The 21506-nt window shown below is 40.4% G+C and overlaps 1 protein-coding gene across 1 annotated transcript; it reads left to right on the top strand.

Moving 5' to 3' along the window:
• Positions 1-12: 12 nt before the first annotated feature.
• On the top strand, positions 13-19793 carry LOC149961051 (uncharacterized). Its single transcript, XM_090174919.1, has 7 exons — positions 13-235; positions 641-1217; positions 6601-7761; positions 13759-14118; positions 17384-18133; positions 18799-18983; positions 19057-19793. The coding sequence occupies exons 1-7, from the start codon at positions 20-22 to the stop codon at positions 19789-19791; spliced, it is 3984 nt and encodes a 1327-aa protein (XP_090031045.1). The 5' UTR covers positions 13-19; the 3' UTR covers positions 19792-19793.
• The last annotated feature ends 1713 nt before the right edge of the window (positions 19794-21506 follow it).

Below are 21506 nucleotides of genomic sequence, written 5' to 3'. Positions count from 1 at the left end.
ACCTACTGAAAATCACGATATGCCATTATCTACTGAAAATCACGATATGCCATTATCTACTGAAAATCACGATATGCCATTATCTACTGAAAATCACGATATGCCTGGTTCCCTTGGAAATCACGAGGTGCCTGGTTCCCTTGGAAATCACGAGGTGCCTGGTTCCCTTGGAAATCACGAGGTGCCTGGTTCCCTTGGAAATCACGAGGTGCCTGGTTCCCTTGGAAATCCCGAGGTGCCTGGTTCCCTTGGAAATCCGGAGGTGCCGGGTTCCCTTGGAAATCTCGAGGTGCCGGGTTCCCTTGGAAATCCGGAGGTGCCGGGTTCCCTTGGAAATCTCGAGGTGCCGGGTTCCCTTGGAAATCTCGAGGTGCCGGGTTCCCTTGGAAATCTCGAGGTGCCGGGTTCCCTTGGAAATCTCGAGGTGCCGGGTTCCCTTGAAAATCTCGAGGTGCCGGGTTCCCTTGGAAATCTCGAGGTGCCGGGTTCCCTTGGAAATCTCGAGGTGCCGGGTTCCCTTGGAAATCTCGAGGTGCCTGGTACCCTGGAATATCTCGAGGTGCCTAGTTCCCTGGAATATCGCGAGGTGCCTAGTTCCCTGGAATATCGCGAGGTGCCTAGTTCCCTGGAATATCGCGAGGTGCCTAGTTCCCTGGAATATCTCGAGGTGCCTTTCTCCCTTGACAATCATAAATTGACATTGGATCATAAAAATAAGACAATACCTTCGGTAGGTCATAAGGTAAACGTGACAAGTGACCATCAACAGCAAAATAAAGATAAGTCGAACTCTTCATGCTGTAATGACATTCAAAAGGATTACCAAATTGCTAGTAATATAAATGTACCGAACCGCGATGATAATAGGAACATGCCGTCTCTCGATGTAAATCAGAACGCATTGAACGTAGCTACACCTTTTTCCCTGCCAACTATTTCAAATAATTCACCTCCCGTAACAAACGAAAGCCTTATTTCGTCTTGCAGCACCGTATCGAGTGAAGATGAAGAATCGTCTAAACTTATTATAGACGTATCTTGCGATACGGGTAATGAAATTAAACAAAACTCGTTTAATACTGAAGAAGTTCAAAATTTATTGTCATCTAGAGATTGTAATGTTAATTCAGCTTATAGCCTTGAGCCGAATTTTACTACTGACAAATCTTTGAATGTAGACAATGAAAATAGCACCACAACAATCCAATCAATACTTGGTAAGTTAGAATATTAAGCCACGTCAATGATACACCAAACGTCTATTGTTTACAATATGAGATCTAACTCTAAAAATGATTACCCTTCCTCCAAGCCGGTACTGTGCGACCAAAATATTGGATTTATATTTTAAAAATTTTCGATGAATTTATTGTGTATTTGATAGATCAGTTAAAACCAGAGTTTTTAGATAATTCACAGTTAACAACGGTTTCTATTTTGCTATGTATTTATTTATATATTGTGCCATATGCTAAGACCACCGAAAAAGGTGGTTTTGACAAAAAAATTCGTAAGAAAAATTCAAGTTTCGTTTAATAATCATAGCCACTACTTTTTGGTAGTGCTCTTTTTTGCGACCGTTAAATGGTTTTGATGTTTGCAATCTCCCACATCTTTCTTTAATGTTAAGACCTTTAAACATGATGGTGTTTACGATTTTATTCGCATTTCTACTTCGTTGTGTTTTTTTATCCTCCGCGTAATTGTCTTACGATTTTCAATTCGATCGATACCCGGCATATTGTGTAAGTGTTTGCTTCCAGTATTTTGCTTCATGGTCGATGCTTGTTTGTCAACTGTGTTCTTCGATTTTATTGCAATACAAATTTGAATTGCTATATCTTATCTTATTCAGGAACATTTGCATTTTTTTAAATACATTAATTAGTTCCGATTATGATCCTGTTTTCCATCTCCCGAAGAACAGTCTCGTTTACCATCGTCGTGTACAATTCGGATTTTACCCCTTACGATAAACAAAAAATACATTTGACGAACGCTGATGATTTTACTTTTTTGATTTACATTTTTCTTTGCTCTGAGTCTGATGTTCCGTTTGATAGTTCGACGAATCCCATTCATTTTTAATTATCGATATTCCTTTTTATCAGTTATGTTTTCAATTGTTGATATTGTAAATCCTAAGTCCATTTTTAGATCGATTACTTCTACCCTTTTCGTTCTTTGATCTTGATCCATGTTCCGATTATTGGCAACCATTATTACATGAACCTCGGATCCCGAACCATTTTTCGATGGGTAATCCGGGTTCTTTTTTGGGTGAAGGAACTCGACTTATTTCTGACTCTAAGATCCCAATTTATTTTTCGTTCGATGATGCCGATACATTTTTCGATCGAGTATCCCGAACAGTTTTTCGATCGAGTATCCCGAACAGTTTTTCGATCGAGTATCCCGAACAGTTTTTCGATCGAGTATCCCGAATAGTTTTTCGATCGAGTATCCCGAATAGTTTTTCGATCGAGTATCCCGAACAGTTTTGCGATGGAGTATTCCGAATAGTTTTTCGATCGAGTATCCCGAATAGTTTTTCGATCGAGTATCCCGAACAGTTTTTCGATCGAGTATCCCGAACAGTTTTTCGATCGAGTATCCCGAACAGTTTTTCGATCGAGTATCCCGAACAGTTTTTCGATCGAGTATCCCGAACAGTTTTTCGATCGAATATCCCGAATAGTTTTTCGATCGAGTATCCCGAATAGTTTTTCGATCGAGTATCCCGAACAGTTTTTCGATCGAGTATCCCGAACAGTTTTTCGATCGAGTATCCCGAACAGTTTTTCGATCGAGTATCCCGAACAGTTTTTCGATCGAGTATCCCGAACAGTTTTTCGATCGAGTATCCCGAACAGTTTTTCGATCGAGTATCCCGAACAGTTTTTCGATCGAGTATCCCGAACAGTTTTTCGATCGAGTATCCCGAACAGTTTTTCGATCGAGTATCCCGAACAGTTTTTCGATCGAGTATCCCGAACAGTTTTTCGATCGAGTATCCCGAACAGTTTTTCGATCGAGTATCCCGAACAGTTTTTCGATCGAGTATCCCGAACAGTTTTTGGATGGAGGTTCCCGAACAGTTTTTGGATGGAGGATCCCGAACAGTTTTTGGATGGAGGATCCCGAACAGGTTTTGGATGGAGGATCCCGAACAGGTTTTGGATGGAGGATCCCGAACAGGTTTTGGATGGAGGATCCCGAACAGGTTTTGGATGGAGGATCCCGAACAGGTTTTGGATGGAGGATCCCGAACAGGTTTTGGATGGAGGATCCCGAACAGGTTTTGGATGGAGGATCCCGAACAGGTTTTGGATGGAGGATCCCGAACAGGTTTTGGATGGAGGATCCCGAACAGGTTTTGGATGGAGGATCCCGAACAGGTTTTCGATGGAGGATCCCGAACAGGTTTTCGATGGAGGATCCCGAACAGGTTTTCGATGGAGGATCCCGAACCGTTTTTCGATAGAGGATCAAGAATCGTTTTACGATGGAGGATCCCGAATCGTTTTACGATGGAGGATCCCGAATCGTTTCACGATGGAGGATCGCGAATCGTTTCACGATGAAGGATCCCGAATCGTTCGATAATCCAGATGTATTTATCGTTCGATAATTCAGATGTATTTATCGTTCGATAATTCAGATGTATTTATCGTTCGATAATTCAGATGTATTTATCGTTCGATAATTCAGATGTATTTATCGTTCGATAATTCAGATGTATTTATCGTTCGATAATTCAGATGTATTTATCGTTCGATAATTCAGATGTATTTATCGTTCGATAATTCAGATGTATTTATCGTTCGATAATTCAGATGTATTTATCGTTCGATAATTCAGATGTATTTATCGTTCGATAATTCAGATGTATTTATCGTTCGATAATTCAGATGTATTTATCGTTCGATAATTCAGATGTATTTATCGTTCGATAATTCAGATGTATTTATCGTTCGATAATTCAGATGTATTTATCGTTCGATAATTCAGATGTATTTATCGTTCGATAATTCAGATGTATTTATCGTTCGATAATTCAGATGTATTTATCGTTCGATAATTCAGATGTATTTATCGTTCGATAATTCAGATGTATTTATCGTTCGATAATTCAGATGTATTTATCGTTCGATAATTCAGATGTATTTATCGTTCGATAATTCAGATGTATTTATCGTTCGATAATTCAGATGTATTTATCGTTCGATAATTCAGATGTATTTATCGTTCGATAATTCAGATGTATTTATCGTTCGATAATTCAGATGTATTTATCGTTCGATAATTCAGATGTATTTATCGTTCGATAATTCAGATGTATTTATCGTTCGATAATTCAGATTTATTTATCGTTCGATAATTCAGATGTATTTATCGTTCGATAATTCAGATGTATTTATCGTTCGATAATTCAGATGTATTTATCGTTCGATAATTCAGATGTATTTATCGTTCGATAATTCTCATGTATTTATCGTTCGATAATTCTCATGTATTTATCGTTCGATAATTCTCATGTATTTATCGTTCGATAATTCTCATGTATTTATCGTTCGATAATTCAGATGTATTTATTGTTCGATAATTCAGATTTATTTATTGTTCGATAATTCAGATTTATTTATTGATCGATAATTCTCATGTATTTATTGTTCGATAATTCTCATGTATTTATCGTTCGATAATTCTCATGTATTTATCGTTCGATAATTATCATGTATTTATCGTTCGATAATTATCATGTATTTATCGATCGATAATCCTCATGTATTCCTCGTTTGATAATTCAGTTCTATAATCGATCGATAATCCAGATCTATAATCGATCGATAATCCAGATCTATAATCGATCGATAATCCAGATCTATAATCGATCGATAATCCAGATCTATAATCGATCGATAATCCAGATCTATAATCGATCGATAATCCAGATCTATAATCGATCGATAATCCAGATCTATAATCGATCGATAATCCAGATCTATAATCGATCGATAATCCAGATCTATAATCGATCGATAATCCAGATCTATAATCGATCGATAATCCAGATCTATAATCGATCGATAATCCAGATCTATAATCGATCGATAATCCAGATCTATAATCGATCGATAATCCAGATCTATAATCGATCGATAATCCAGATCTATAATCGATCGATAATCCAGATCTATAATCGATCGATAATCCAGATCTATAATCGATCGATAATCCAGATCTATAATCGATCGATAATCCAGATCTATAATCGATCGATAATCCAGATCTATAATCGATCGATAATCCAGATCTATAATCGATCGATAATCCAGATCTATAATCGATCGATAATCCAGATCTATAATCGATCGATAATCCAGATCTATAATCGATCGATAATCCAGATCTATAATCGATCGATAATCCAGATCTATAATCGATCGATAATCCAGATCTATAATCGATCGATAATCCAGATCTATAATCGATCGATAATCCAGATCTATAATCGATCGATAATCCAGATCTATAATCGATCGATAATCCAGATCTTAAATCGATCGATAATCCAGATCTTAAATCGATCGATAATCCAGATCTATAATCGATCGATAATCTCGACCCATTTCTACTTCCATAATCCAGACCCATTTCTACTTCGATAATCCAGATCTATTTCTCTGTTCGAGGAACCCAATGTTTTCTTTGTTCAGTGATCACGGTATATTTATCGTTCTAATGATCCAAATCCATTATTCAATCGTTCATATCGATTAATTTTTCGCTCGTTGATCCAAATATATTTTCTATTTGGTTAACCAGATCTATTCATCGTGCGATGACACCTTATACATTTTTATTTTGGTGCGTCTTGTTCCATTTTTCGTTTGGTGATATCGACTGATATTTCTCACGATGTCGATGTTCCTAAACAGCTTTCGTTTGATGATCTTGATCAATGTAGTTTCTGTGATTGCGGTCCTTGTGCATTTTATGCTCTCTTGCCATTACTATTTCGAAGTGCCTATTACAATTTGCGTTCATGAATTGCAATTCAGTTTGGAGTTCAAATTAGTTATTCGTACGACAATCTCGAACGATTTTTTTCATTCGTTATCTTCGATTAGTTTTTATCCCTGGAATTATTTTTCGTACAATATCTCCAGTCGGTTTTCCCTTCGTTCGATTATTAAATACATGTTTCGACGAAGACTTGAAATGATACAAACGTCTAACAACGATGTCGCATAATTATTTGAGTTTCCTCATTTATTGCTCTATTTACATATAGAGTGAGCTAGTTTAATCGAACGAAATATTCTCTTGACGATCCCATTTCACTGGTTGACAGTTGATTATTTTGAGTATTTTTAATAACTGAATCAACACAAATAACTTCAGATTAGTGAAACATTACGCTATAAAATTTCGATGAGACCTTATTTAGATAGATAAAGATTTTTATTGTGCAACACCACTTAAGTGTTCTTCAAATAGAAACGTTCGTGTTTAACGTATATATACTAGAGATTTGCAATTAGATTTCTTAAATCGCCTAAACTAATTTCGTATTTTTCTCTATTTTCGTTTCAGAGATTGAACACGAAGTCGAATTTCCCAGTGCAGGAACATCTTCCACAACCGTTGCTAAGATCTCTGTTGACTCATCGTGGAGCGAGCAGGATGTCCTAATGATCAAGAATAAGGTCATCCCTTTCGCAATCGTACATTCGCATTACGAATGTGAACTCTGCGACATGGTGTTCGAAAAATCTGAAATGTTCATCGCGCACATGCGTGCGGACCACGTTGACTCGGCGAAATATCACTGCGAACTCTGCGATTTCATTTCCGATCGGACATCAGTGATGGCCAACCATCTGTATCTTCACCTGAATGGAGATACGGATCTCTATCTGTGCGATAGATGCCCGGGGAAGTTTAAAGATTCGAAATCGTGGACCGATCACTTTCCGATTCATTATCTCGTGGCCGAAATACAGTGCAAGATATGCAAAAATAGATACTGCAGTGATTCTTCTTTTAGCAAACACGCGATGTCCCACGATATCCCGTGTCATTGTGGAATTTGCTGTCGGAAATTCCAGAACTTGTTTCTTTTGAACGAGCATTACGCCTCTCATTCCTCGGAAGATCGCGCAAAATACGAACATACTTTGCCACTTGACTCTACATTAGGTATTTGGAATACAGCCAAAACTCCAGCTCTAAGTAGTTCGTTTTCTTATTCTTCATCAACGGATCCCGAATGCGTTTCGATGATGAAACCGGGGGTTTCCGGTAAGCGCTCTATTGTACCAAACGAAAACACTGTCGTTGAGATTCCAGGCAAGGACGGCGCCACTAATTTCGCGGAATTAACTGAATCATGGCGCAATTTTGTGAAAGATACTCAGCCAAGTCAAGAGTCGAATTTACAACCTATGAATTTAGCGATAAAAAAAATGAACGATGATCAACTACATAGGACAATTCCTTTACCATCGCTGGATAACCTGACCAACTATACCGCACCTAAAATTCCAACCATGGGAAAATATTTAAACATATCTGCCCAAGGTTCCACACAATGCGTTTCGAGTCTGCCTTCACCCTTCGAAAATACTCAGAACCAAGAAATATATACTGCTCGAAAATACGCATCTTTGGAAAATAGTGTTTGTAGCAACGAAGATGTGATTGGTAATTCCAAAAGTCGTCAGAGGTCTTCTATAAATAACACAATTTCTGTTGGTAAGTCAACTTATTCGTACTTCGTATTACTGGCAATGGTGGGTTATTCAATAGTCGGACTAGCCGCGCGCAATAAATATAAAAAAAAATCCAAAAACCACTTACTTCAAAGCGCCTTATGAGAAAATTACGCCTAAGGAACCAAATCCGACCATAGTAGCTAAACCTCCAATTATAAAGAGTACTACATGGGGTTCCCGGTATTTCCCGGGTAAATATAGCTACTTGTGATATAAGTATTGTTATGTGAAAGTTTTTTTTGTAATTTTTCAACAATAGTATTTTAGTATACTTAATTTAGTTTTTCGATTTCGGTAAACTAAGTTTTTGGTTTTTTCATCTATAGCAAAAATGTAGAGATATTTTGAACTACCAACTCTAGAGCCGGCTACATAGCGTTGGCTATGAGAAAAGCAGGGTTCCGTGTAATCTTTTTTTTTGGAAATTATTTTAAGGGAAATGAAGTTAAAAATAGAATTGAACGTACCTCTTGCGATAGGGCTACAAAACGAAGCGACGAAACCGGTGGGAGAAGGAATCCGCGTGGAGGCCGACAACGGCGAAGAGAACGAACGAGCAGGATAGAGAAGGGGAAGATAATGGGGAAAACGTGAAAGGAATCAGCCCCATGAAGGTGGGAGAGAGAAGGAGAAGAAATCGGCGGAATGCAAGCGAGAGGCCGAGAACGACAATGAGAAGGGGAAGGAAACGGCGTAGTGCATGTGGGAGAGAGAAGGGGAAAAGGCCTACGACACCGAAGAGAACGGGATAGAGAAGACGGGAAACGGCGTAGTGCATGTGGGAGAGAGAAGGGGAAAAGGCCTATGATACCGAAGAGAACGGGTTAGACAAGACGGGAAACGGCGTAGTGCATGTGGGAGAGAGAAGGGGAAAAGGCCTATGACACCGAAGAGAACGGGATAGAGAAGACGGGAATCGGCGTAGTGCATGTGGAAGAGAGAAGGGGAAGAGGCATACGACGTAAAAAGATCGAAATAGGAAATCCACGGCCACATGTTTTAAATGCCATCTCCTGGTTTATTCATACTTAATTCGATCTAATTAAAGTAAAAATTGGTGTTAGTACCCCAAATTTGGGAAGCCTAAAATGTAAATGTACTCATCTTAATATATTAGAGATAAATGCATGTTTGTTCTTAGCAAACTTAGTAGGTCGTGGATATTAGCCTAGTAGGTCGCGGATATTAGCCTAGTGGATCGCGGATATTAGCCTAGTGGATCGCGGACATTAGCCTAGTGGATCGCGGATATTAGCCTAGTGGATCGCGGATATTAGCCTAGTGGATCGCGGATATTAGCCTAGTGGATCGCGGATATTAGCCTAGTGGATCGCGGATATTAGCCTAGTGGATCGCGGATATTAGCCTAGTGGATCGCGGATATTAGCCTAGTGGATCGCGGATATTAGCCTAGTGGATCGCGGATATTAGCCCAGTGGATCGCGGATATTAGCCCAGTGGATCGCGGATATTAGCCCAGTGGATCGCGGATATTAGCCCAGTGGATCGCGGATATTAGCCCAGTGGATCGCGGATATTAGCCTAGTGGATCGCGGATATTAGCCTAGTGGATCGCGGATATTAGCCTAGTGGATCGCGGATATTAGCCTAGTGGATCGCGGATATTAGCCTAGTGGATCGCGGATATTAGCCTAGTGGATCGCGGATATTAGCCTAGTGGATCGCGGATATTAGCCTAGTGGATCGCGGATATTAGCCTAGTGGATCGCGGATATTAGCCTAGTGGATCGCGGATATTAGCCTAGTGGATCGCGGATATTAGCCTAGTGGATCGCGGATATTAGCCTAGTGGATCGCGGATATTAGCCTAGTGGATCGCGGATATTAGCCTAGTGGATCGCGGATATTAGCCTAGTGGATCGCGGATATTAGCCTAGTGGATCGCGGATATTAGCCTAGTGGATCGCGGATATTAGCCCAGTGGATCGCGGATATTAGCCCAGTGGATCGCGGATATTAGCCCAGTGGATCGCGGATATTAGCCCAGTGGATCGCGGATATTAGCCCAGTGGATCGCGGATATTAGCCTAGTGGATCGCGGATATTAGCCTAGTGGATCGCGGATATTAGCCTAGTGGATCGCGGATATTAGCCTAGTGGATCGCGGATATTAGCCTAGTGGATCGCGGATATTAGCCTAGTGGATCGCGGATATTAGCCTAGTGGATCGCGGATATTAGCCTAGTGGATCGCGGATATTAGCCTAGTGGATCGCGGATATTAGCCTAGTGGATCGCGGATATTAGCCTAGTGGATCGCGGATATTAGCCCAGTGGATCGCGGATATTAGCCCAGTGGATCGCGGATATTAGCCCAGTGGATCGCGGATATTAGCCCAGTGGATCGCGGATATTAGCCCAGTGGATCGCGGATATTAGCCTAGTGGATCGCGGATATTAGCCTAGTGGATCGCGGATATTAGCCTAGTGGATCGCGGATATTAGCCTAGTGGATCGCGGATATTAGCCTAGTGGATCGCGGATATTAGCCTAGTGGATCGCGGATATTAGCCTAGTGGATCGCGGATATTAGCCTAGTGGATCGCGGATATTAGCCTAGTGGATCGCGGATATTAGCCTAGTGGATCGCGGATATTAGCCTAGTGGATCGCGGATATTAGCCTAGTGGATCGCGGATATTAGCCTAGTGGATCGCGGATATTAGCCTAGTGGATCGCGGATATTAGCCTAGTGGATCGCGGATATTAGCCTAGTGGATCGCGGATATTAGCCTAGTGGATCGCGGATATTAGCCTAGTGGATCGCGGATATTAGCCTAGTGGATCGCGGATATTAGCCTAGTGGATCGCGGATATTAGCCTAGTGGATCGCGGATATTAGCCTAGTGGATCGCGGATATTAGCCCAGTGGATCGCGGATATTAGCCCAGTGGATCGCGGATATTAGCCCAGTGGATCGCGGATATTAGCCCAGTGGATCGCGGATATTAGCCCAGTGGATCGCGGATATTAGCCTAGTGGATCGCGGATATTAGCCTAGTGGATCGCGGATATTAGCCTAGTGGATCGCGGATATTAGCCTAGTGGATCGCGGATATTAGCCTAGTGGATCGCGGATATTAGCCTAGTGGATCGCGGATATTAGCCTAGTGGATCGCGGATATTAGCCTAGTGGATCGCGGATATTAGCCTAGTGGATCGCGGATATTAGCCTAGTGGATCGCGGATATTAGCCTAGTGGATCGCGGATATTAGCCTAGTGGATCGCGGATATTAGCCTAGTGGATCGCGGATATTAGCCTAGTGGATCGCGGATATTAGCCTAGTGGATCGCGGATATTAGCCTAGTGGATCGCGGATATTAGCCTAGTGGATCGCGGATATTAGCCTAGTGGATCGCGGATATTAGCCTAGTGGATCGCGGATATTAGCCTAGTGGATCGCGGATATTAGCCTAGTGGATCGCGGATATTAGCCTAGTGGATCGCGGATATTAGCCTAGTGGATCGCGGATATTAGCCTAGTGGATCGCGGATATTAGCCTAGTGGATCGCGGATATTAGCCTAGTGGATCGCGGATATTAGCCTAGTGGATCGCGGATATTAGCCTAGTGGATCGCGGATATTAGCCTAGTGGATCGCGGATATTAGCCTAGTGGATCGCGGATATTAGCCTAGTGGATCGCGGATATTAGCCTAGTGGATCGCGGATATTAGCCTAGTGGATCGCGGATATTAGCCTAGTGGATCGCGGATATTAGCCTAGTGGATCGCGGATATTAGCCTAGTGGATCGCGGATATTAGCCTAGTGGATCGCGGATATTAGCCTAGTGGATCGCGGATATTAGCCTAGTGGATCGCGGATATTAGCCTAGTGGATCGCGGATATTAGCCTAGTGGATCGCGGATATTAGCCTAGTGGATCGCGGATATTAGCCTAGTGGATCGCGGATATTAGCCTAGTGGATCGCGGATATTAGCCTAGTGGATCGCGGATATTAGCCTAGTGGATCGCGGATATTAGCCTAGTGGATCGCGGATATTAGCCTAGTGGATCGCGGATATTAGCCTAGTGGATCGCGGATATTAGCCTAGTGGATCGCGGATATTAGCCTAGTGGATCGCGGATATTAGCCTAGTGGATCGCGGATATTAGCCTAGTGGATCGCGGATATTAGCCTAGTGGATCGCGGATATTAGCCTAGTGGATCGCGGATATTAGCCTAGTGGATCGCGGATATTAGCCTAGTGGATCGCGGATATTAGCCTAGTGGATCGCGGATATTAGCCTAGTGGATCGCGGATATTAGCCTAGTGGATCGCGGATATTAGCCTAGTGGATCGCGGATATTAGCCTAGTGGATCGCGGATATTAGCCTAGTGGATCGCGGATATTAGCCTAGTGGATCGCGGATATTAGCCTAGTGGATCGCGGATATTAGCCTAGTGGATCGCGGATATTAGCCTAGTGGATCGCGGATATTAGCCTAGTGGATCGCGGATATTAGCCTAGTGGATCGCGGATATTAGCCTAGTGGATCGCGGATATTAGCCTAGTGGATCGCGGATATTAGCCTAGTGGATCGCGGATATTAGCCTAGTGGATCGCGGATATTAGCCTAGTGGATCGCGGATATTAGCCTAGTGGATCGCGGATATTAGCCTAGTGGATCGCGGATATTAGCCTAGTGGATCGCGGATATTAGCCTAGTGGATCGCGGATATTAGCCTAGTGGATCGCGGATATTAGCCTAGTGGATCGCGGATATTAGCCCAGTGGATCGCGGATATTAGCCCAGTGGATCGCGGATATTAGCCCAGTGGATCGCGGATATTAGCCCAGTGGATCGCGGATATTAGCCCAGTGGATCGCGGATATTAGCCTAGTGGATCGCGGATATTAGCCTAGTGGATCGCGGATATTAGCCTAGTGGATCGCGGATATTAGCCTAGTGGATCGCGGATATTAGCCTAGTGGATCGCGGATATTAGCCTAGTGGATCGCGGATATTAGCCTAGTGGATCGCGGATATTAGCCTAGTGGATCGCGGATATTAGCCTAGTGGATCGCGGATATTAGCCTAGTGGATCGCGGATATTAGCCTAGTGGATCGCGGATATTAGCCTAGTGGATCGCGGATATTAGCCTAGTGGATCGCGGATATTAGCCTAGTGGATCGCGGATATTAGCCTAGTGGATCGCGGATATTAGCCTAGTGGATCGCGGATATTAGCCTAGTGGATCGCGGATATTAGCCTAGTGGATCGCGGATATTAGCCTAGTGGATCGCGGATATTAGCCTAGTGGATCGCGGATATTAGCCTAGTGGATCGCGGATATTAGCCTAGTGGATCGCGGATATTAGCCTAGTGGATCGCGGATATTAGCCTAGTGGATCGCGGATATTAGCCTAGTGGATCGCGGATATTAGCCTAGTGGATCGCGGATATTAGCCTAGTGGATCGCGGATATTAGCCTAGTGGATCGCGGATATTAGCCTAGTGGATCGCGGATATTAGCCTAGTGGATCGCGGATATTAGCCTAGTGGATCGCGGATATTAGCCTAGTGGATCGCGGATATTAGCCTAGTGGATCGCGGATATTAGCCTAGTGGATCGCGGATATTAGCCTAGTGGATCGCGGATATTAGCCTAGTGGATCGCGGATATTAGCCTAGTGGATCGCGGATATTAGCCTAGTGGATCGCGGATATTAGCCTAGTGGATCGCGGATATTAGCCTAGTGGATCGCGGATATTAGCCTAGTGGATCGCGGATATTAGCCTAGTGGATCGCGGATATTAGCCTAGTGGATCGCGGATATTAGCCTAGTGGATCGCGGATATTAGCCTAGTGGATCGCGGATATTAGCCTAGTGGATCGCGGATATTAGCCTAGTGGATCGCGGATATTAGCCTAGTGGATCGCGGATATTAGCCTAGTGGATCGTGGATTGTTATTATTATAAACACCTTGATTTTTTTTATTATTTTAGGTGAAAGCTCTCCTGTTGATCTTGGTATGGTTGGCGTCGAATCAATGGTGACGGGTTCAAAATCGGTTGATTACTTTTGCTGGGACTGCCCTAATAGACGCTTTGGTCATCTTAAGTTTCTGGCGAATCATCGGCTGAAAATTCACGGCAATGTCGTATCTTTTCAATGCCAAGAGTGTCCTTTCCAAGGGAAGAGTTACGGCACATTTCAAAACCACGTAAGACTAATTCACACCAAGGAGAAGCCCTACATTTGCAGCATCTGCTTTGCTCGATTCCCCATCAAGAGTCACATGATCAAGCACACTCGGATGCACGAGAATCCGCTCCTAAATGCAGCTAGCGTTAAACCTCTCAGAAGTAAGTATACACCTGTTTATGCAAATTTTTAATTTTGTAGGGTGGGCTTTACTTGGATAATTCCATCTTCCATATAGAACAATGGCATGTTATTTGCAAGGTTTTAGTGCTTTAAGGTGAGTTAAATATTTTACAGATTCTGATCCAGTTCGAAGTAAAAGGAAAGAGGGTCTAGCGATGAGAAGCAGTAATGACGTACATGCCATTTTAACAACGAGTTCTGAAGAAGGCGCTTTTGGTACAAGTTATTCTGAAGAAAGTGTCTTTGCAACAGATAATAGTAAAGTAGGTGCTGTTGGACCAACGGGTGCCAATGAATATGCCATTGCAACAAAGATTACTCAAGAAGCTGCCTTTGGTACAAACAATACTGAAAAAAGTGTCTTTCAAACTGAGAATAGTGAAGTAGGGACTGTTGGATCAACGGGTGATGAGGAATATGCCTTCGCATCAACGAGTACTGAAGAACGTGCTATTGGAACCACACGCGACTATAAAAGCATGGAAATTGAATATACAGAAAGAGAAGTAACCTTACCTCAAGAAATAAATGTCACCGCGTATAGATCAAGGTTCTTATGTCGAGATTGTAACGAAGAATTTATTTTACCATCGAAATGGTCGGAACATCGACAATTTATACACAAAGAGCCATACCCGTTCAGATGTCTTCAATGTGACTTTGCCACCCAAACCTACCAGAAATTCCGCAAGCACGACACTATTCATTTAAGGCCGTACAAGTGTGATTTTTGTGAAAAATCAAAACGCTTCAAATCCTCGGAAAAATTGCAAGAGCACATTAAGAAAGTCCACGAAAACGCTCAGGTGTGGTTACGTTATTTCCTTCCCCAAATATTCCATGAAAGTAATGATCTCAGAGAAACTGTGACGTTGACAAACGAAGCGGGTGAACGTCATGTATTGCCAAATTCCAACTCCCCATTTGACAGGCAAGAATTGCCGACATCATTCAGAGGAAACATCGATCTTGAAGACCACCTTCCTCCAAGTAACGAAGTAGCGGATGAACGTGTAGTAGCTTGGAGTCAATTGAACGAAAATACGAATTTGTCCTTTAACGGACCGAAATGTCATTTATTGTACAACTCAAGTAGCGATGTTTCAAAAAATTTGTCTCTACGTACTGGAGTTGCTGGTCAAGTAGAAGAGAATTCGCATTTCCCCATCCATGATGAAACCGAAACCTCGCCTCATTCTCCAGTTAGAGCACTTCCCGTTAACGAAGACAGAGCTAGAAAAAACGCTACTACAGAATATGAAAATTCTTTGAACCCAAATGCGGAACACTCTTTGAATGTGGAATTATCGACTTCAAATTCAGATTCGGACGAAAGGTTGCGTTCGTATTCAAGTATTGAATCTCAAAGATTACCGAATGAAGGTGATTCAAATTCAATATCTTTAAGTGAAGAACAGCAAAGGAGTAAAAATATAAATCCGGAATTTCTTGTACCTCTTCCTAAAGAACCCTTCATCGTAAATGTAAATATGGAATCACAGAAATCTGTGAATGAGAATAGCGCACATGTTCCGTTACCTTTTACTAACTTAATCCGTCATGATTCATTGGAAAGAAACAGAGCGTTGACGTCCTGTAATATCCGTCAAGGAAGTACAATGTACCAAGAATTTGAACAAATAAACGAGTTTTTATCAAAAAGAAGCGATTCCGCTATTGATAATCACCACGTTGGTACTGAGATCCCCGATTTGGTACCCATAAATGACATATTGCAGAAATTCTTGATTCAAGATTCGCTTGTTGATGCTATGAAACAGGCGGGCACTGAAAGCACGCTTGACACTCTTTATGCGGAAACTTTGCCTCGTGATTCACCAGAGCCCAGTGATACTGATTTGGTCGATGATATTGAATCCACATTTATTAAGCCGAAACTAGGTTCACCGGAAATTGACGTAGAAACCGGAAATATTAACCTTGATGTGGATATCCCAACAGAGTGCCCTAATATTTTGATGGATAACGCTGAAGGTGAAGCAAAAGCCACAGTTGAAAGATATGATGTGGAAGAATCGACGCTACTACACGGCGATGTACTGCCAAATGATAGTTTTCTTCCAAAGGGCACCACTCCAGAATCTTCCATGATTAAAGAGGCATCTAACAACATTTTATCAAACAGAACCAGTGAAAAACATCACAAAACTAAAAGTGAGAATTTATCTTACGAATATTTATAAAAATGGCTGTTTGACCTCGGTGTAAAAACGTTGAATAGCTCTAGGGTAAATTCGGGTGGGCAATGTGGGAAGCAAAACGTTACCCATAAGCCCTTGCGATTCGCTAAGTATTCTATGAGACCTAAGCTATCCACGGGGAGAAAGAGTGTACGCTAGAAATGTGGTCTTATACGCAAACTAGTTTATTTTTAAAGTGGTTTGGGTCACACTGGCGTTCGAACTACGATATCGTCATTATCCATGTATGTATTCTTCTACACACATGAACACATAGCTATACCTTTCAAGGCACCAGCCAGTGGCAGCACTTAAAGCCCCGCCCCACTAATGAGTACCGGAAATAACCCACGCGCTACGAGAAGAGCGGCTCTCACTCCTATTGGTCGAAAAACAGCCAATGACAACTTAGTGTAATTCAACAGATAACACGGCAGGTATACCGAATCGTCGTTGACTTTTCTGGGCTAATTAGAGCGTTATATAAATCGAAAAATTAGTCCTGCATCTACAACAATATCTTAGTAATACAATCTTTGTACGTTCTACAGTCCTGAGCAGTGGTGGTGCCCGAATGTTTCTTGAGGTAGGCGAACAAGGTCGTAGGCCCCTATTTACGAAATGTTTTAGTTAGAAATCAAAAGAAGCTAACTAAAGCGCTGCAGAGAAAGAAATGTCATTTAATCTATCTATTTGGAAGAACCTTAATTTCTAAAGTTGGCGGCCCTTATGAACTAATTTTGGAGGCCCCTTATTTTTAAATTTGTACGCTCCTACTAATACTCAAGTAGGCAGCAATCTACCTCTGCCTGCTGCTAGCGCCGCTCAAGAGTGATATGGAATAATTTCTGATTATCTTATCTCCTAATGTTACTCAATGGTCCGCACCAATAACATCTAGTTTTCAACCACACCTTCTTTTATAATAACAAATTACCTTGTTTGAAAGGCTAGTGTTTCATAAAATGGACATGACGTCAAATATGACGTACTTTTGATATTCTTAATATTGATGATCGTTTTTTTTTTCAATTTCTTCTAGAAGGCGCTAGAGGCGACAGAAAACGGAGTTTGACTGATAGTCTTGTATCACCACTTTCACCTTCACGAGAAAACCGAAATAAAATTTCAAATAGTTCGTCCGAAACCACTGTAAAATCATTTAAATGTAGAATCTGTCATAAGGTCTACAATAAAATACTTAAGCTGCAGAATCACGTTAAAAAATGCCACAACAGCGAAAAACGAAAAAAATGTACTGTTTGCGGAATCAATTTGAAGAAAAAAAATGGTATGAAATTAAAATGCAGCAAATGCCGGAAAAAAGGCAAAAAGAAATTCCACGCGGAAGATGCCAAGCAAGTCCATAAACCTTTCAATTGTGAAGTTTGCGATAAATCTTTCGACCAAGAGTCGGCATTGAAAAAGCATACGAGTAAGTTTCACAAGAAGTCCCTTGACAAACATTCCTTTTGCACCGTTTGCCGGAAGAAATTCAGCTCGGCGTCCAATCTAAATAGACACACGCGCGTCTACCAACACGAGACAGCTCGGCATTGCCCCATCTGCCCAGGGATCTTCCACACCAAATCGTGTTTGAGCAAACACCTGCAAGTTCGACACAAAAAACCACCTACAATTTTGGAAGACAGTGATGACAGCGAACCTGAAACAATTGAAGGAAAGAAAAGCGCGTCTCTATCAAATTGTGCCACTTTGTCAGATAACAGTGATCGTGCTACTAAAATTGTGAAAGATGAACCACAGGAAACGCTCAAAAGAAAATGGAAAGGTAAATTGTAATTGGGATGCTTAGTATATATAACACTGTTAAAATCATGTAATAAGTGATAAAATACGCGAAAAAGTAGATTAGTCCATAATTAAAAGGGATAATATAGCTAAACCCTAAACAAATTTGAAGAAATTAAAAAACTTACTAACAACTCGTACCAACTTAATCGTATATACTTATCTCCACCACACTCCCCCCTATTCGGCTTTCCGTTGCTTTGCAACGCGTTTTGAAATTTTTAATGTTTAGGCTTAGTTTCTCTTTTCGATATAACAGTCGCCAGCCAGATTTCCCGCACGGTACTGATGAGTTCCAAATAGAACGAAACCGGTCTACCGTTGGAATTTCTGGCTATTTTATTTAGTTTTTATGTAGTTTATTACTCGAAGTTCTATTTGTTCCGAGATTCGTGTTTTTTGTTTGCTCGAAGAATTATTGGTACGAGTTATTAGTAAGTTTTTTAATTTCTTCAAATTTGTTTAGGGTTTAGCTATATTATCCCTTTTAATTATGGACAAATCTTCATTTTCGCGTATTTTATCACATTTAAAATCATATAGCTTGATATTACAGCGGTTATTTTCTTAGTTTTTCCTTTAAAGCATATTTTTAAATATGACCGGTCAGTGAAATATATATCGTTCGTACATTGTTCATTTCAGATGAGGACTCTCCTGATAACCATTTGTCACTAACCACTCCTGTGAAGGTATCGAAATGTAACTCTACGACGGCTCATTGTCAGACCGATGTGGACGGTGGTAAATCTGAAACTAATTTAATTAATCAAGATAATTGGATTTTACCTGAAAACATTAAAATTGAAAAGGACCCTACTTCCCTAGATGTGAGTTTTTTGTTGCTAGTACGTTTGTAAAATCAATTTATTAAAAAAAAACGTTGTTTTTTCTCATTTTCAGGACCATGACGACGAATTACTAGACACACCAGGTCAAAAAGCAACTATTTCGAGTGCCGAAACCCAACTGATGAACAGAGAGCTAAGGTGCCAAGAATGCAATTTGGAATTCGATCGTCCTAAAGATTTCAGAAGCCATCGCTTATTTACGCACCGCGATATGAAGTACTACAACTGTACGCATTGCGAATTTTCGACCACGAAGCACGCCAAACTTAGGGCGCACCTCAACAGTCACACGGCCAAAAACAGGGTTTACAAATGCCAAATATGTCAGAGATGTTTTCGCAGAAGTTCTAATTTGACACTGCACAAGCGCGTCCATAATAACGAGACAACTAAAACTTTTAAGTGCAACAAATGCGATCGAAGTTTCGTACACCCTTCACATCTAGCCAATCATGCCAGAAGACACAAGTCAACCAACGATGGAGAACTTGAGAAACGTTTCACTTTGCGTTCGCTACTTAATGAGCAAACGAAAAGGGTCGATTTAAATAAAAGCCCCATTCGGGTTTGTAAAGATTTCACAATTCGCTTAGAACGCATTGATAATAATTTAAAGAAAACCATCGCTAAATCTCAGTCTTCCTCATCGAACGCAACCGCCTCTTGTTCCTCGTCGAACGCCACCGCCTCTTGTTCATCTTCACCTATTATGCATTCAGTTCCTGTTTTTACGAACTTAAAGGACTTAAGTCTCCATCTATTGTCGGCCAGCGTCAAAAAAGAATAGTTTCAAGAAAATTAAATTAGTTTTAGGGAGTAAGTATTATATTCCTGTTTTTAAAGACTGCAAAACGTTCTACCCATCTGTTTTGTCAAACAAAAATGAAAAAGCTATAGCAAAATCAAAATTTAATGTCTCGGTTTTCTGCCAATTTATTTTTAATATTTCAAGCATGTCAGTTACATAAAGCAGTGTAATCTTAAATTTTCTAAATATTTTTATTAACTTGCATTAAATGGCTTATTGGTCGTTATTTAAATTTTGTAGTGAATATTTGAAACATGTCAGCCACAAAATGTAGTTCAATCTTTACATTTTGCTTAAATTATTTCTCTTTGAGTTGAAAAACTCTCAGCAAACAATAATTCATTGTTCTTGTGATAAGAACTCTATTGACTTTTTGATTTCTATTTCTCCGAGTGGCCAAGTTTGTAATTGGTTCCACGTGACTGTAGCCGTTTAGTCAAGAGCGAAACTCCAAAGATTTTGAGAGTGTAACCTACAGTTTCTAACTATAAAGGTATCACGAAATAAATGTAATTTTAGCTACTATTTCACTTTTTGTTTTTTAATTTTAAAATAGGAAAAAGGTATTGACATTTAATTAAAAAACCAAATATTTAAAAGGAAATATTTTGTAATTTTAACCAACATCTAGACTTAAGGTCGATTTTTTTAATTGATACTTTTTTACGATGACTAATAACAGATATAATAACGTCAATCTTTTTTTTTTCATTCAAATATGAGAAGTTTGAAATAGTCATTTCTAAAGGTTATTTTATCAAGGGAAACATTAAAAAGTGCTGGTTATTAAATGTCCAACTCTGGTTGACAAAGATTTCTTTAGTTCCAAAACCGACTAACTAAATAGTAAATTTAAGAAATATTAAAAAATTACATTACGTAATACCTTTTAAAATTGCATTTTTTTAATTATTTTGGTATAAATCTAGGTTGAAATGATCTTTCGAAAAATACGAGTAAGTGTTTGTACAAAATTTCCGGGGTGAATTTCCTTGACTTTTCTGGGTTTTTCCAGACCATTTTTGTAGAATAAATGAATGATTTGAAGTAAAATCTTTCAAAATATTTAAAATGTATTTTTAATACATCGTTGGCCTGATTTTTGGGTTAATTTTCAAATTCCCTGACTTTTACCTGACTTTTTTTTAAATATTTCCAAATTCCCTGACTTTTTGGAACTATTTTCTAATTAACTGACTTTTCCCTGACACTAAGGAACTATTTTCAAATTCCCTGACTTTCCCTGACTTTTTGGAACTATTTTCAAATTAACTGACTTTCCCTGACATTTAGGAACTATTTTCAAATTCCTGGACTTTTTGGAACTATTTTAAAATTCCCTGACTTTTTGAAACTATTTTCAAATTAACTGACTTTCCCTGACATTTAGGAACTGTTTTCAAATTCCATGATCGATTTCAAACTTTAAGCTGATTGCCAAAAAGCTATCTGCAGAGATCGATGTGTGTGATGTGATGGTTGTAAAATAACTCGGGAACTTTGACTGAGGTTATTTTAACTTAACTCTGGTTTGGAAGTTAAATAAAAAGTCGTTCTTATTTGAAAATATATAAAATAGTTTAATAGGTAATGGTTGATTTTATGGGAGCGCTTATTTTGTCGAACTTGGTTCTCTACGAAGTCTTACTACTAAAGTTTTTCTCCAAAAATCTCCTTCTTCAATTTCGAGCGTC

The sequence above is a fragment of the Leiobunum rupestre genome, chromosome 1 (genome assembly GCF_980474605.1).
Source record: "Leiobunum rupestre chromosome 1, qqLeiRupe1.1.hap1, whole genome shotgun sequence".
NCBI lineage: Eukaryota > Metazoa > Arthropoda > Arachnida > Opiliones > Sclerosomatidae > Leiobunum > Leiobunum rupestre.
The sequence above is the reverse complement of the archived record's forward strand: the minus strand, read 5'-3'. Positions and strand labels throughout refer to the sequence as shown.